We start from the raw sequence: 18,124 nt of genomic DNA, 5'->3' as shown, positions 1-18,124 counted from the left end.
TTTAGTGTTCTAAAGGTCTCTAAAGGCAGTATTCTTTTTTAATTCACAGGAATAAAGGAGTGGATTAGGCGCAATCTTCGCTACACCGCAGACCGAAAAGCTCTACTCGTCTGGGATTCGTTTCGTGGTCACTTAACAGAGGCCGTAAAAGATCTTCTGGCCAGGCGAAATGTTGACGTCGCTGTTATACCTGGCGGACTTACACCCGTGTTGCAGCCCCTTGACAAATGCATTAACAAGCCGTTTAAGAACAAGGTACGCTCCCAGTATCAGGCTTGGATGGTACTTACAGGAGGAACTTACACTCCGTCGGGGAAAAAGCGAGCGCCGAGTAAGGAACTAGTTTTGCAGTGGATCCACAAAGCTTGGTAAGAGATACCCGCCGATTTAGTCGCCAACTCCTTCAAGTCCTGTGGAATTTCGAACGCTCTGGACGGCACCGAGGATGAAGCTGTGTGGGAAGAGGAAGGGGTTGGAACTGATGAAGCAGACGACGAGTTAGAAAACGAGTTCGACACGGACAGCGAGCAGGAAGACTAGGCGACAAGACAAACAACACAACAACCACCTCAACGGCTCTTTTCAGAGCAACCCCGGTTCTTTGCAGAACCACCAATAAAAGTCAATGACCAACAACTAGTGTCCTGTTCTGGTGTTTTTTAAACTGTTAGTTCTTCTCAAATTGTGATCTTAAGATTTTGTTGTGCGAAAATACTTGGCTATAAGACGCACCCCAATTTTAGAACTAATTTGCCCCCTAAAGACAGATTTTTCTTGAAAAAACAGTGCGCCTTAGGGCCAAGTCGCACTAGAGGACAAAACTGTTTATTTATGTCAAAAATCTGTCATCACAATGAAAAACTAAGTGCGACCGGTTTGTTCACCAAAGGACAAAATTTGGTCGCGGGCGGACAAACTTCAAAGATGCCGTCAACTACCTCTGGAGCAGGCCAAATTGAGACAAATTTTGGAAAACAATAGCGAGGGTGTTTTAATTCGGAAATGATTTGACAGGTGATATGTAGCAGAGTCTCTATGCTATAGACTTCGCGGCAAAATTGGTCACGTTCTCATTTTGCAACAACATGAATCCAGGCACGGGCAACCAATACTTTCCGTATGAAATGGGGCAGCAATATCCACCAGGATGGATATATCCGTTGCCTAGCACTTACAATTTTAATGATCGAGGAACTGCAAGCCCATCTTTAACCACAAGTTCTGGCTCGTTGTCAGAATCCTTTCCGTTCGTCGAAGACGGCTCAATGCCGGAATCATCCCAAACTTCTTCGCGCCGTACATCTTCTGAGAACAAGAAGGCCCAGGAACGATGGACTAAAGATGAGGAAAAACTGTTAGTCCAACTATGGGCTGAAAAACACGATCAGTTGGAAAGCAGAGAGTGCAGGAAAACGTGGGCCTGGATCGCTGAGAAGATTTCGAAAGCGCTACAGTCCAACAAGACCGCCGACAAATGTATTCGGAAAATGAAGTACATCATAGAAAGATACAAGAATGCAAAAGATTGGAACAAAAACCAAACAGGAGGAAACCTTAGGAAATCCGTCTACTACGATGAGGTCGATAAGATCCTTGGATGCCGCGACCTAGTAACCTTCAATAATGTAGCCGAAGCGGGGATCAGCGGCGAAAGTGCCCCCCAAGTTGTAGCTGAATCAAGTGATACTACTGGCGAGAACAGTACTTCATCTAGCCCCAATGTGCTACAAACTCCAGCTGAAAAGAGAAGAGCGTCAAAGAAAGGGAAACGAGCTTCGAAACGCAAAGCTCCTGATAATGACAGCGACAAAGAGTTCAAGATGGCTCTAAAGGATATGAGGCAGCAGGGGGAGAAAGTTACAGCATTTATGGATTCTTTGCAACAATCACAGATGCAGCAGCTAGCCATGATGAACCAATTTATGGGCTCCCTTGTGAAAATCCTTGGCCAACAGAATGAGAAAGACAACTGAACTTTAATTCAAGACTGTTTTGGACTATTGGGAGACAATCATTATCGACCATTATCAAAAGACATGTTATTGTTTATGTTGCGAATCGATCAAACGAAATTATGGAAACAAATGAATGTACTGCTTGAACTGATTTCTTGTTGCAAATGCAAAAATTATCTTTATCACACACTTCTCTTTAAAAATCTGAACAATAAATGTCTGTAAAATTGCAGGAAAATTCAATACGGTGATGGAAATCGTTTCTTATGATTCAACAATCGCATGTTGAGCACAAATTACAATGCAATATTTTTATAGTATTTTCTCGTTGATTTTCTATTTTCTTTGCGAAATATCAAATACAGTACAAGTTTAAGTTCGAAGGATTAAATAATTAAAAAAAGGGATTTGAAGAATCATAGACTGTTTTTTAGCAACTCTCTTATATCTTCCCCGTCCTGCATTAAGTCATTGTTCTTTTCGTTTCACGGTCATCATCGTCATCGTAAAAATCATCCTCCCATTCGTCCCCAATTTTAATGCAAAAGTCATGCAGCACTGCACAAGCAATGGCAATCTTCACAGAAAAAGTTATTCTGCTATCCAACCGCTTTTGTAGAATTCGCCAACGACTTTTAAGGCAGCCAAAAGCGCACTCGATGGTTACTCGTGCAGACGACAGTTCCTTGTTAAATGTTATCTCGCCAGGGTCACGCGTCTCTTCAGGATAAGGCTTCATAAGCCAGGGGGAAATGGGGTATGCGCTGTCTCCTACCAGGTAAGGCTGAATATCTGTGATGCCGATTCTTTCAACGGGTTCCTTGAGTATATCTCCGTTGCTTGCTCTTAGATAAAGTGAGCTGTTTCGATATACCCTAGCGTCGTGGATACTTCCCGGATAACCCGCTGCAAAGTCAAGAAATAATCCCTTACCGTCAGCAACGGCCTGAATAATGAAATCATGTTGCTGATTTCGACTAAAATAATCAACAGCACTGTCTCTAGGAGCAACTATTTTGATATGAGTGCCATCTATGGCCCCAACAATGTTTGGAAGTCGTGATTTGTCCGTTAATGTCTCTATAAACCTCATTGTCTCGGCCACTGTTGTTGGGAATTCGATGTACTCATTCCTTAAGTCATAAAGAGCCTCAACCACGTCTTGACAAGCCTCTATTGCTGTAGTTCTGCCGACGTTTAGCGCAGGTCCTATTGTTTCGTATGAATTTCCGTGTGCAAGGCTGTGCTGTATTCGATTTACGTTTACATTAATTCAGCCTCGCTTCCGTTCATGATTCGATGTATGATCACTTCCGGTAATGGCGACGACACATGTTAGAAGTTATTAAAAGTTCTGTGTTGAAATCAAAGAATATATCTCCGTTTCTCGTGCCATCCGAACACCACATGGTGTCAGGAGTGAACAAGAAGATATAAACTGTGTCCAGAACGGATATTTAGCGATCAGTGATCAGGAATTACGCGGAAATATGGCTACGAATCTTCCACCACCGAAAGCTCTTTGTCTATCGGGAAATGCAAGTGAGAATTTCAAGTTGTTCAAGCAGCAGTACGAATTATATGTGAACGCCATTGGATTATCTACTGCCAGTAAGGAAAGGAGAAGTGCTATACTGCTAAATCTCGCAGGTGAGGAGGCGCTGAAAATCTACAATGGCTTCACATGGGCTCCAGCGGTAGGTGACCCCGAAGGGGAGGAACATGTACCAGCAGAGGACAAGCTGGATCCGGAATTAATTCTGGAGAAATTCCAGAGGTTCTGCACGCCGAAAACAAATGTTACTTATGAACGTTACAAGTTTCACAGGTATACGCAATCAGAAGGTGAGAGTTTCGATAATTTCTTATCACAAATTAACACTCTCGTGTCTACGTGTGCCTACGGTGAACTAAAGGACGATTTTGTCAGAGATAAGATCGTATTGGGTATAAATAGTGATAAGGTCAGAGCACGGCTGTTGAGAGATGGTGAACTGACTTTAGAAAAAGCGATAAATGAGTGTAGAGCAGAAGAATGTTCTGGAAGGTGGGCTCAGGATATAAAAGGAGAGACTTCTAAAGTGCAGGCAGTTCAACATAGGCGGAAAGGAGGCCCTCGTGACAAGGGACCACGTAGTAACGGGCAGCAAAGAAGTGCATCAAATTGCTCCCAGGCGTCGAATAGCCGGTCATGCCGGTGGTGTGGAAAGGAGGTGCACCCCAGAGAAAGATGCCCTGCCAAAGACAGTAAATGTAACAAGTGCAAACGCCCAGGACATTGGGGCAAGGTCTGCAGGAGTAGTAAAGGAAAAGGGTCTGTACAAGAGGTAGCAGAAGTGCAGTCTGACTCAGATGAGTACTACTTCTTAGGAAGCATCAGTGATGAAAGTTACTCTATTGAGAGTATCAACAACAGGAAACGTAGGAGTGCATGGTTTACGGAAGTCCAGGTGTCAGGTCAGAGCCTGAAATTTGCTGTTGATACTGGAGCAGATGTGACAGTCATTTCCAAAGCTGTGTATGATACACAGTTTTCACACTTCATTTTGCAGAAGCCTGACAGGCCTCTTAGTGGCCCAGATCAAAGCAACCTTTCAACTCTTGGATTCTTTACTGCAGAACTAAAGAAAGGTGATCAGACAATCACAGAGGATATATATGTGTTCCCCAAAGGCTCTCTATTGCTAGGTAGAGACACTTGTGCAGATCTAGGTGTCGTTAAGTTCATTGGAAAAGTTACGTCAGATCCTATCCAGTCAGCGGAGTTCGGATCAATGTTCAAAGGCTTAGGAAAGCTAGAAGGAGAATATTAGATTAAGATCGAGCAAAACGCAGAGCCATACAGTGTGATGACTCCCAGGAGGATATCTATTCCACTACTTCCTCTAGCCAAAGCTGAACTTGACAAGCTTATCGAGCTAGATGTTATAGAACGGTGCACAGAACCATCGGAATGGTGTTCTCCTATGGTCGTGGTGCCTAAAGGAAATGGCAAAGTGAGGATCTGTGTGGATCTCACGAAGCTTAACGAAGTAGTGAAGAGAGAAAGAATCATGCTCCCCACAGTGGATTATACAATTGCTCTGATGGGAGGTGCTAAGGTTTTCTCTAAACTGGATGCCAATGCGGGCTTCCACCAAATCTGCTTGGATGAAGATTCAAGGAAACTGACCACGTTCATCTCACCATTTGGTCGATTTCGATATAAGCGAATTCCCTTCGGTATCAAATCTGGCCCTGAGAAGTTTCAGAGTGAGATCTACCAAATACTAGGTGGTCAACAAGGTGTGGTATGTCTCATGGATGACATTGTCGTGTTCGGAAAGAACCAGGAGGAACATGACGAGAGACTCGTACAGACATTAACACGGCTGAAAGCAGCAGGTGTCACCTTGAATAAGGATAAGTGCCAATTCAGCAAAAGCCAGATTGACTTTCTAGGTCATCGGATCGGAGTTAATGGTGTGGAAAGCTCTCCAGAGAAGGTTGAGGCTATATTGAAAATGCGTGCTCCAGAGAATGTGAGTGAGGTAAGAGGTCTGATGGGTACAGTGAACCAGCTCATGAAGTTTGTACCCAACCTTGCTACTATGACACAACCTCTACGTGAACTCTTGAGCTCTCACAGTGCATGGTGCTGGGGTCCAGCACAGGAACAGGCTTTTAAAGAGATTAAACAATGCTTGACGAGCGGCCCAGTGTTGCAAATATATGATCCTTCACTAGAGACCAAGGTGTCAGCAGATGCGTCTTCATACGGACTTGGCGGAGTGCTTTTGCAAAAGCACGGTGACAGGTGGGCGCCAGTGGCGTATGCGTCCAAAAGCCTTCTGGATGTAGAGAAAAGGTATGCCCAGATTGAAAAGGAGGCCTTAGCTAGTACCTTCGCATGTGAACGATTCACAGATTACATTCTGGGAAAGGATATTATACTAGAGACTGATCATAAGCCTCTTGTACCACTGCTATCCACGAAGGAGTTGGATCAACTACCCGTACGTATTCAACGAATGAGAATGAGGCTCATGAGATACTCGTTCACACCTGTTCATGTGCCAGGAAAACTGTTGTACACTGCCGACACGCTATCCCGTTCTCCAACACCAGCCAAATCAGGTGATTCATTTCATGAGGAAGTGAACTTATATGCTCATCAAGTCATAGCTGGAATGCCTATCAGTGATAGCAAATTAGATGATATTATGATCCATCAACAGGAGGATGAAGCATGCAGGCAAATTATGAACTATGTAGCTGAAGGTTGGCCTGAAAAACATAATGTCAAGGGTTTAGTCAGCCCTTATTTTGCTCATAGAGCAGAGCTGACAGTGGTTAAAGGGCTGTTGATGATGGGACCTCGAGTCGTTATACCATCGTCTATGAAATTGGAAGTCCTGGATAAGATCCACGACGGTCACCAAGGGATTGTCAAGTGCAAGGCATTGGCCAGAAACACAGTGTGGTGGCCAAGCATGATGAAGAATATAGAGGAGTTAATTGAAAACTGTCGCAAGTGTCAGTCTAACAGGAAAAATCCTCCAGAACCTCTAGTTCCTACCATGCTCCCACAACGACCATGGCAATACATAGCCACCGATGTCTATGAACTCAATAAAAGACTGTATTTAGTAATGATTGATTACTACTCCAGATGGATAGAGGTAGCTAGTCTGAGTTCAACCGCCTCAGCAGAGGTCATAGACAGGATGAAACGTGCATTTTCCAGATTCGGAATTCCAGATCAAGTAAAATCTGACAATGCCAGCTACTATACATCAAGGGAATTTAAGATGTTCACTTTAGATTACGGGTTTCGACATGTCACTAGCAGCCCAGGTCATGCTTCAGGCAACGGTGAAGCAGAGAGAGCAGTGCAAACAGCTAAACGTCTCCTAGCTGGCTCTCAAGATCCTTATCTTGCTTTGCTACAGTATAGAGCGACACCATTGGCTAATGGTTATTCTCCAGCTGAGCTAATGATGTCAAGGAGGCTAAAAACCAAAGTGCCGGTGGCCCCGTCTCAGCTGTCCCCAAACCTTGTGCAGAATCATGCCCTACGTCAGTTTGAAGACAATCACAAAACCAAACAGAAGCTGCACTTTGACAGAAGGCATTCAGCGAGGCCTCTTGTTCCCTTAGAGAAGGGAGATGAAGTGATGGTACAAGACAGAGGACAGTCTGGAATAGTAGTGGAGAAGTGCACACCTCGTTCTTATGTGATCCATACGGACACTGGGTCATATAGAAGGAATAGAGTATAGATCAACAAGATACCACCCCCACCCCCAGCTGCAGCTACATCTCCAGCCAAACCCACACCGGTGCCAGTACCTCCATCACCTAAACTTCCTTCACCCCAAACTGCTAACACTGCAGAAGGAACTGGCACATCAAAAGTGTACACCAGATCTGGCCGTCAATCTAAGCCCTCATCTAGATTGAAGGATTATGTGCCATAAGTGAAGTTATACTTTCTGGCCAGATTTTCTCTGGTTTCTCAGACAGAAAGTCATAACTATGAACGCGTATTCTAGTGTGTGTGAGACTTAGTGCAGAGACAAACGACAATAGCTACCCAGGATGTGTTTCTTAACAAAATGACGATTACTTGAGGACATTTGATTGACGTTGTTTTGATTTTGAATTTCACGCTAGATAAGAAACAAGTATGTCTAAGTAGTTTCTCTTTTATTACCTTAAAGGGGGAGATGTGCTGTATTCGATTTACGTTTACATTAATTCAGCCTCGCTTCCGTTCATGATTCGATGTATGATCACTTCCGGTAATGGCGACGACACATGTTAGAAGTTATTAAAAGTTCTGTGTTGAAATCAAAGAATATATCTCCGTTTCTCGTGCCATCCGAACACCACAAAGGCGAAGCAAACCACAAGCAAGGACCTTTTCAGGAGTGAGGCAATTTCGCAGAACTGTATTCTGTCTCGTCAGCCAGTTACGAATTACGTTGAGCAACAAATCAAAGCTTTCTCTGTTCATTCGTAAGAGCCTTCGAAAGTAGTCCCCAGGTATTGTTCGATCAGTATAATGGATCTCGAACCACGATTCGACTGGACGAGGAAGAGTCCAATAGTATGGTGCTCGTCTTCGATAACGATTTCGTTGTCGGCGAATACATCGTGTCACTAGAATGTTTTGTGCACGTAAATTCTGCATTAATAACAGACAACATATCATTAAATTGATATTGATATTTGCTTGCTGATGAAGAACCAGAAAATAGAAGAAAAATATTATTGCTAGAATTCTTCGTGGAAACATTTTGAGATCCCTCGTGTCGCGGTTTGTGGATTGAAACAGCGGGTAAAGGCTGCTTCGCGGGAAATTGCGTGACGCTCACAGCATGGTGTGATGTTTTGTTCACAGATTTTGTTCTCAAGTGCGACTGTAGCTTTCCGGACAAATTTTTTGTCACTGGCCGATTTCAAGTCAGATTTGTCCTGGACAAATCTGAAATTGTCCTCTAGTGCGACTTGGCCCTTATAACCGAATAACTACGGTAACTTGAAAAAGAGAAAGATGATGTTTCTGTCCACTAGCCTCTAAAATAACATTTGTAAATAGTTTGTAAATTGCATATAGGGTTGTATTTCTATTACCAATCTCTGTTACATTTTTATACAATATCCTTTTATAGTCCAATATTATTGGTTTTTATATTGTAGATTTCACACTTTTTTATATTGCAGTTTTCCATTTTTATATGGTAGTTCTTAATAGGTAAAGAGCCATTAGGTGGATAAACTATTAATAAACCATTATTATTATAATTTGTGTGTGTGTGTGTGCACTATTGTAAGCTTCTTAGGATGGAGTTCTTGTTGTTATGAATGGTGTCCTTAGGAATGGGCTGCAGGCATACCCACTGTCCCTAAGAAGAAAACCATCATCGAGAGAGCGATGGTTGTTTTGCAATTAACTGCAAATGTTACTGGTCCAGAATACGTGGCTATCATGAGTACTTCCTGGCCAGCAGGAAAGAACATTGGTAAATATGCCTTCAAATTAAACAATATTTTTGTAAAGGTTAGAGCTTGGTCCTCCTTGAATGTTTTGGTTTGTGCATGAATTTTATCTCAAATGTCTACAATTTTTTTTTCTTTAGGAAGTCTTGCTACTCAAATTTGAAAGTGCCTGACAAGTCTTGTCCAGGAATGACACAGGAGAGAGAGTTACGTGTGCCCCGCAGCAGTCGGGAAGACTTAGCTGGCCCCCCCAAGAGCTTTAGCTGATTATGTACTGTCTTAACAAGGTATGAAACTGTGTAACAAATAATTATCAATCAATAATCATGTACAAGGGGATTAAAAATCCTTTACACGACACCAGACAGTCAGCCAACTACACCAAAGCATTCTGTGTCTATAGGAAACTATTTAGAGTCCATCGAAAAATTATCAACTTAAATCTACTTCAAATCCCATTTCTGGTCAATATCCCCAGAAATGTTAGAGACTGATTTTACGCACACCTTTATTTTCCTAAACATTTTTACACCTACATGCAATCACCTAGAACTTGTGAAAAATTAATTGGACCTCTGTGTGTAGGATAAGGGATTGCATTTGTGAAACCTCAGAGAGATGTAAGGAAAAAAGGACAAGTACAAATAAAGTAAGCAATCTTTAAAAAAATTTCTCAACTTAGCACAATTAGCAAAGTTACGAGGATCACCATGTGGTACCCTTGGAAAATGTTGAAATATTCTACCACATGATCAACCATTCATCTTCTTTAGGCCAACACCTAAGGGGGCCCTCTGGTTGAAATTTGGTAAAATTGAAAAATTTTTCGCCCAAATTTTTTTTTGGAAAAATATTTACTTGACTCTATCTAGATTTTGAATATGTTGCTTGTTTTTACATAAATTACTTTGCAGAGTCAAAAAGTGGCCTTCTTTGAACGTTGTTTTTCCGTTGCCATGGTAACCAATTCAAAACAAGAGCCTTTTTCCCGAATTATTTTTGAGGCGTTAACGCTGTTCCACAGTCCTGAGTTTGGAAACAGACCGTAGTTCATTCCAGATTCCTAGAAGTTACTTTTGAGGCCTGGTTACTGAGTTACAAGGAGCTCTAACGAATTTTGTCCAAGTCACTTTTGTTGATCTATGCGTAGCATTTCACAGTTTATTGATTCAGTTTATAAAGGGTTAAATTATGCCGAAGCTAGGGAAAAAGCAGTCTGTTTTAAAGCAGGGAATTTCAAGAAAGCGTAAAGGGTTCAAAGGAGTTCAAAAACAAGCGAAAAGAGCGGCAAGCGCAACGAGCGAACGAAGGGTAAATATCACGTTCGTCGGTGAAGATGACGTGGTAAGCGAAATGATTCCACCGCCTGCAATCCCGGTTTCTGCGCGAAAAATCGGCGCTTGTGCTATTGATACGTCTCTGTGGGATGAAAGTATTCCAGATGATCTGGAAATTGCTGAAGGATATTGTGCCTCCGCGAAACATGCTATCATGGAGAAGGTTGGGCTCACTGTGAGTGATACTGCCAAAATGGAAGCTAGGAGAAGGGATTCAGAGAGAATTAAACAAGCAGAGAAGAGAGTGCAAGATCAGCACAAGAAATACAGAGTTACCAGGAGACAGGCTAAACAGCATAATGAAGATCTAAGGATTCGTGGCGAGGGTGTAACTTATGCAGCTGGAGCTTTTGGAGAAATAGAACCTTGTAATGGACCCAAAAAGAGGAAAACTACTCAGAAGACCAAAAAATAACTTTAGGGATATTTCTTTTAAAGCAGTTCTACCAACACACTGTGTTTTTTTATTGTAAAAGCTAACTTGAACCCATGTTTCCATAACATTTCCTTTTAAATCACATTTCCTGCAAATATGGGTTTTTCATGATTATTTGGGTGCCCCCTTAAATTTCTCAGGATGTATTTGTGCTAACAGCTCCGAATTTGCCACAAATATTTGAGACATAACATACTACAAACCTATTGAGCAAAATTCAGTTTGACTGAAAAGTGTTGAAGTTTTGAGGAGTTAATCTTTTCTTGGAATGAATTCGTTGCCATGGCAACATTAATGATTGAAACCCGATTTTGCTCAATAGGTTTGTAGTGCTTTCTAAGTAGATCCATGATGCTTAAAACCAGCCCAATTGGATGTATTTTGAGCTTTGAATTTGAGGGGGCAGAAGAATAGTTTAAAATGATAGAGTTTTTGTTTATTATTTACTAGGAATAAACAAACCTGGTCAACTTTACTTGTTGGCTGGTAGGTACTGGGTCATGTACTTGCCTCCTGCCAATTTTCAGCAGTTTACTATTAATGATTATGATTCTGTGACTGTTCTAGTTATGACCTTCTTTACTGTTGGATTTCAACCAGAGGGCCCCCAATTTCAGTAGCAGAAATGAAAGCATTGTAATCTGGATAGGTGCACCTGACCAGGAGAGTCCAAATTGTGTTTGGATCCCAAACATATGCAAGTTCTGCAAACCTTGTTCCATCCCCAGTTTCATGCTTCACTGGCCCCCCAACCATCTTTCAACTCATCAGCAAGCAAGTGGACACATTGCTACTAATGGCCAGTCATTTTCTGGCTCATTTCTAGAGAGGAGCTCTAGTTCTTTTACTTCATCTGATAGGCCCAAGAAGTAGTATGAGATTGTTCCTGAATTACCACAATAGGGTCAAGGTTCATCTCTTGATTGCGTCAACCCATAGTGACTTAAACGGTCATTACCAAAACAAATCCGGTAATGTTTTGGTTCAGAAAAATCCAGTTCTTTCAGTAAAGTTTGTACATCACACCACTTTTTGGCTAGTGAGCAACAGCATCCTTATTTCCTGTTTCCATAATAGATATTATTTGTCAAAACTGTAATGTTCATGATAGGTCAGTGGTTATTTCGTTCAGTGATCCGGGCATTTGTTTTTCTTTAAGAGATATATAACAAGATCACATGTGGTAACCAAGTTTTGTGTTTACCGAAATCAAAGCTGTTTTCTGGAGTAGTTCTTGCCTGTTTTCTGCTGTGGACATTATAATAACTTAAAGTCTTTTGATGTAAAATGAAGTTATAAAGTTCCAGTGTAGAGCATTCATGATATCATCACAATGGATATTATGGGGTAGATTGTAAATAATTCTGTTTGCTAGTAAATGAACTCGATCAATATCATCTATTAATAATGAAAAACAAAACCCCTAAATTACAATGAGGTACAAAACACTAGGGATAATTGTTTTGTAATAAACAGTTTCAAAGATTGGTTTCCGTAAAAATTTTATCTGTTTTAAAACTGCCACTTTCTTGCTGAACGACTTAAAAATATTCACAATGTGCTCTTGGCATGCCCATGAAAGCTTGTTGTCGATTGTTTACCCAAGACATTTAGATGATAGTTTTTACTCAATGGTACCATTACTGTATTTCCAGTGTGGTGAGGGGTCAATAAAGTTCTGATTCAATTATCAAAGTCCTCAGTGCTTCAGACTTCAATTTGTGGGCTATTAATCTGTCAGACTGACACCAATGTTCACAAGCCTCTCCCATCACCTATTGTGCAAGACACTGCCCGAAAAGTAAACAAACTGGTTAATAAACTACACTGCTTGGAACACATCAACCAAAAGACTCACAATTAGCCTTAAACAACCACGTATACCAGAATTTTACATGCTGACTAAAATCCATAAGAAAACACCCGTTGGCACACCAATTGTCTCTGGGAGTAGTGGTCCAACAGAACATATCTCTAGTTTTGTAGACTCCCTAATACAACCTATTGCCATAAAATAAGAGTCCTATATAAAAACACTATGGACTTTCTCAATTTTATCGAAAACACGCAAATTCCAGATGATGTGGTCCTAACCACACTTGATGTTAGTCTTTCTACACCCACAGTCATCAAGAAGAAGGAATTGATATTGTTTACCACTATTACAAAGATCACTATAAGCAGAAATTACCTTTCCCTACAAGTGATTTATGGGAGCTAATGTGGTTTATGCTTAAAGAAAATTCTCTCAATTTGAATGAAAAACACTTTATACAAACTCATGGCACCGCTATGGGAACTAAAATGGCAGTCACTTTTTCTGTTATTTTCTTGGCAGACCTAGAGAAATGACTGGTATTAGCTAGTCCACTTAGACCATTCATCTGCAATAGGGTGGAACATTCCAACAGAGGAAATTTTAATTTTTGTAGACTTCGCCAACTCATTCCACCCCACAATCAAGTCTACTTCTGAAATGTCACGTGAACACACTGTTTTTCTTAGCACAAAGATATTTAAAGGACCTCAACTCTTAAAATTCTCGATTCACAAACCCACATCAAGCTCACTGAAACTTTTCAGAATACTCACTTCTCATCCTGTCACCCTTTTAAAACAAAAAAAGGTTTTATCAAAGGAGAAGCACTGTCTGTTAAGAACCAACTCAGTAAAGGAGAATTTTGATAAACACAAACGAGATCTTCAGCAAAGACTTAGAGGCTATCCTGTGACTTTTATGCATAAAATCCATACTGGAGTTCAGTTCTTCAGAACACAGACCCTTTGTAACAAAACAAAGAAGGCGAAAGAAATTTTACCGTTTGTTACCATGTATAACCCGGCCACACCAAATCTTTAAAAGGTTCTCATGGAACACTGGCACATCATTCAACAGGAGCCTAGACTTGCACATATCTTTTAACCAGCCACCCATTGTATCTTACAGGAAGGAAAAATCAATCATGCCACAATCATAAAAACATGTAATCAAAGAAGCACCTTCAAAAGGTTTGTTTTCAACTCAGAGGAAATTTACATATGATCGTTTTCTGCTAGCAACAAGCTCAGCTGACCGCAACTCAGCTGAGCCAACAAAGCTAGCCCCAGACCATTCCTTTGAACCTTTTTAGTTGATCATTCATGGCGACAGGGGAAGTTGACGACTCGTAAACTTTATTGAAAACTAATATAGCTTGTAGTGTCAAGATGATATTGTCAATGTTCTTGCCAATTGAATTGTAACAATAAATAAGCTTGTATTGTAACAATTGTGGTATCATTAGCAAACATGAATAAATCACCACTTGTTATCAATTCTGTAAGGTTGTTTACAACAATTTGGGCCCAAATATTGAACCCTGGGAAACTCCCTATGTGATGGTTTTGGACCTGGACTGATATCCTGATACTTGGACAAACTGTTTACGTGCAGACATGTAATCATCAAGCCATGAAAGCAGGTCACCAGCACAAGGAAAAGCCAAGGGAAGAGCCGAGGGATTGCTGAAGGAGAGTAGAGGGAGAGTCCATTCAAATGTTAAATACTTGAGCAAACTATGCTAGTATTTCTTTCAAAGTTTATTTTATAACTAACCTAAAGAGGGGAGAGGCAAGGGAAGACCTATCCACATGCTAAATGCCTGGGCAAACAACACTAGTATTTCTTTCAAAGCTTTATTTCAACACTGACCCAGGATTACAGTATCTAAACTGACTAAAATATAATGTTCAAAATCTAAACTGAAACGATGGATGAACAATAGTAGTAGCAGTAAAAGAAAAGAAATCTTTGATTACAAAAAAGAATCAACAAACACAATATGTAACGAATAATTATTTTCTGCATTTCTCCACCAACCTTGATCTGTAACGGTTAAAACAGGAAAATAAATTTACAAATGTAGAAAGCGGAAAACTACTACCAATGAAAAGGTTATGAATGTGGTCATCTTGTTGACGTTTCCATGAACTAAAAAAGTTTGCTAAAAATTTATGTTTATGGATAATTACTCTAATGGAGCTTTTATCTTTTAAGACCCTGATACGTTCACGCTGCAATACCACATGTGGTGGCATTCCGCAAATCAGTATCAACCATCATCAGGCAAATCGTACAGTATTCAGTTATCTCTTCATTTTTTGGTTGAAGGCCATGTTGCCATCAAAGATAACAGGGTGCTTATTGTTTTCAGCGATTTCCAGACATTTCTTCCTTGTGTAGTAAAATACACCTCCACAACTTACCGGTAAATAATAGCGGTAACTAAATCAAATCATATTTTTCTTTTATGTGATAAGCATAGGCCTTGTCATTGCATCACCAACAATTCTGATTTTGTAACCACAATAGAAACTCAAGGTCCTCTGATACCATTTAATACTGCCTCCTTTACTCAATAAAAAGGTAAATTGATTTATTAGCTAATGTTTTGGTACGTGCAGAGCGTTGTTTACAAACGTTTTCGAATTCTTTGCTGTATCAGTGTTCTATGGGTAACAATACTGTATCTTTTGTTAATTAAAGAAAGACGTAAATTTAAGCACTGATTTATTAACTAAAGTCTTGGTATACGCGAAACATCATCCACAAACATGTAGATACGTTATTTAAATTCTTTGCCCCATTAATGTTCTATGAGTAACAATACCGTATCTTTGGTTAATTAAAGGAAAAGGTAAAATAAAACATTGGTTTGCTTAGCTAACGTTTTGGTACACACAAAACGTTTGCGAATTCTTTGCCGTATCAGTATTAAAGAAAAAGATAAAAAAAAAGAGTTGGACCATTCTCATTATTTCGGCTTAGCGAAATGCACGGTGCTTCCACCCCACGGTCTCTTCCATCCTGTGCTACCTTACCGTCATGCCGGCAAACTCACCTTTCCGCTCTGTGCCTCCTGCGTGACCGAGGAAATGTCCAAACCCTTTCTGGAGCGTACTCCCGTCTGTACTCACACGGATTCGGAACGCCAACTCGTAGGGACCTGGTACACACCAGAACCCCTCAAGGCTATTGAGAAGGGATACACAGTCGTCTGCGTACACGAAGTGTGGCATTTCCTGACCACTCGCAGAGGGCTTTTCAAAGACTACGTGAACACGTGGCTCAAGATCAAGGAAGAGGCCAGCGGCTGGCCGAGGCACGTGGGCGACGATCCCCTGAAACGTCAACGACACTTGGACGATTACAGAGACAAAGAGGGGATCGAATTGGGCCCAGAAAAGATCGAGAAAAATCCCGGACTGTGTACGCTGGCCAAAATGATGTTAAACTCCATGTGGGGTAAATTTGGTCAGCGTACCAACAAGACACAAGTCCGGGAATTTGATGACCCCCAAAAATTTTCCACCTTCTGTAACAGCGACACCCTCCAAATCAAGTACGTTGGTATACAGTCAGACGATCGGGTGGAAGTACAATACACTTTACAAGAGGAAGACGAATCCATCTTGCCCAACCTGAACATATTCGTGGCCTGTTTCACGACCTGTTGGGCTCGTCTTAAACTCTATGACGCTCTCGACATCTTACAAGAGCGAGTACTGTACAAAGACACGGACTCAGTCGTGTTCCTTTCTGCCCAGGGAATGCCCGAGCCACCACTGGGAGATTATCTGGGGGACTTTAAGGACGAATTGCCGCCAGACAATTATATGGTGGAATTTGCCTCCGGAGGTCCAAAAAACTACGGGTACAAGACCCACAAAGGTAAAGAGGACTATAAAGTCCGAGACATCACACTCAATAGACTGGGGAAGAGATATGTCAATTTTGAAGTCCTCAAAAACAATGTGCTAGAAGACTTGACGTCCCCACTGGAGTCTGGCGAGGCGCGCATCACCGCCATGCCCATACCATACAAAATCATGAGGAACGCCCAAGAATACCAATTGTCCACCACGGCCCAACAAAAAAAATACAAGTCGGTCCACAACAAGCGCGTGGTGAATCCTCACACGTTCCAAACCTTCCCGTATGGGTATGAGCGGTGGACAGAAGAGGACGCGCACGTGACTGAACTGCTCACTTCTCTCTAATTCTTATACTGACGGTCACCTAGCTTCATCTCACCTCTTTTTACAAAAAACAAAAACAAAAAAACAAAACAAAAAAAAAATTGTAAATAGTGTAAATAGTCCCAGCGACAATGAGTCAAGATGACTACTCCATGATACCCACCCGCATCTTTCGTAGCAATCACAGACTCCTAACTTGAATTGATGATGTCATAGGTCAGGTTGTTATGGTGATAATGATGACGTCATAGGATAAAAATCAATACTTCTAACTAGAACTGATGACGTCATAGGTCAGGTTGTTATGGTAGTAGTGATGACGTCATAGGATCAAAAAGGTCAGGTTGGGAGAATTCGAAAAAATCACCCCTGAGTGGGTGGATACCACTACTCATGATATTGTGGTCAAACATGTAGACGGGAGACTTGTAAGGAGTGGACTTGTTGGTGACAATATATCAGAACATAGTATACTCACCATGATGAACAACACCAGCCCTTTTTACAGTACATGATTATTGCCATAATTGCTATGACGCATGCGCATTTTGAGTTTCCTTTTTTTCCCCGCATGCTATTTAACTGTTGTGTATGGAAAGTCTTTTTGTTTCCATTGTGATGATTTTTATCCCTCTGCAATTGATCATTTTCACTGTTCACTGTTCAGTGGATTAGGTTAAGAAATTACAATGTTATGGGAGATAGGTTAAGGAAGCACTTCTCCAATTTTTAGGTCTCGTTGTTTTCCCCAACTTTAGATATTCGTTGAAATGTTTTGCGCAAATCTTTTTAACTGTGGGAATAAATTAGCACTTCCTGGGAAAAAGAGATTGTAAGTGAATTTGTGATATTTTTCTAGTAATAAAAGACAAAAGGTTTAAATATTATATAACATACCCATGACTAACAGAGGGTTAAAAAATAATTAAGCCATTTGCTTTCAACTGAAATAGTTTATACTTTCCCCAGTTGTCTTTCTGACGTGAGAGAAATGCTGCTCCTTCAACAGGAATTTGACCAACTACATTTATGTTTTGTGTTTGTTATAACTCTGAGTTATAAATCATTGCTCCATGATTAACTTCCACTTTCCTTCAACAACTTTTACGATTGTAGCTGTTTGAACTGAATTCCTTGCTAGCAGGGGCCTCTTTGAAGGGCATTACTTGATGTATCAATACTAGTTTTGAGAGGAAATGTACTAATGTAATGCAATCTTTTACTTTGAAGCCTATCGACAATGGTGAAGCCTGTGACTCTAGCATTTGAACATTCAGGCTGTTGACACTGCCTGGTGAAACTCATAGACATTGAAACTGTCCCCAAATGCCCACTTTGCAAGGCTCCCATCGGAATAGGTACTCTTCACATCAACATTGCACTCAACGACATCA

The 18,124-nt window shown here is 41.0% G+C and overlaps 2 protein-coding genes and 1 pseudogene across 2 annotated transcripts; 2 read left to right on the top strand and 1 right to left on the bottom strand.

Annotated features, from left to right (window-relative positions):
* The first annotated feature begins 1,265 nt into the window (after positions 1-1,265).
* Positions 1,266-2,107, top strand: LOC131799721 (uncharacterized). Its single transcript, XM_066160368.1, has one exon. It carries the CDS (start codon positions 1,266-1,268, stop codon positions 1,971-1,973), a length of 708 nt encoding a protein of 235 aa, XP_066016465.1. The 3' UTR covers positions 1,974-2,107.
* Positions 2,108-2,371: 264 nt separating this feature from the next.
* Positions 2,372-8,497, bottom strand: LOC131799726 (uncharacterized; annotated as a pseudogene).
* A 7,129-nt stretch (positions 8,498-15,626) lies between these two features.
* LOC131791101 (uncharacterized) lies at positions 15,627-16,751 on the top strand. The gene has a single exon (XM_059108415.2). It carries the CDS (start codon positions 15,627-15,629, stop codon positions 16,749-16,751), a length of 1,125 nt encoding a protein of 374 aa, XP_058964398.2.
* The last annotated feature ends 1,373 nt before the right edge of the window (positions 16,752-18,124 follow it).

Source organism: Pocillopora verrucosa, chromosome 13 (genome assembly GCF_036669915.1).
Source record: "Pocillopora verrucosa isolate sample1 chromosome 13, ASM3666991v2, whole genome shotgun sequence".
NCBI classification, from domain to species: domain Eukaryota; kingdom Metazoa; phylum Cnidaria; class Anthozoa; order Scleractinia; family Pocilloporidae; genus Pocillopora; species Pocillopora verrucosa.
The sequence above is the reverse complement of the archived record's forward strand: the minus strand, read 5'-3'. Positions and strand labels throughout refer to the sequence as shown.

Excerpts from the sequence above, each read along its gene's own strand:
- LOC131799721 (XM_066160368.1), top strand. The coding sequence starts at position 1,266 with ATGCCGGAATCATCCCAAACTTCTTCGCGCCGTACATCTTCTGAGAAC.
- LOC131791101 (XM_059108415.2), top strand. The coding sequence starts at position 15,627 with ATGTCCAAACCCTTTCTGGAGCGTACTCCCGTCTGTACTCACACGGAT.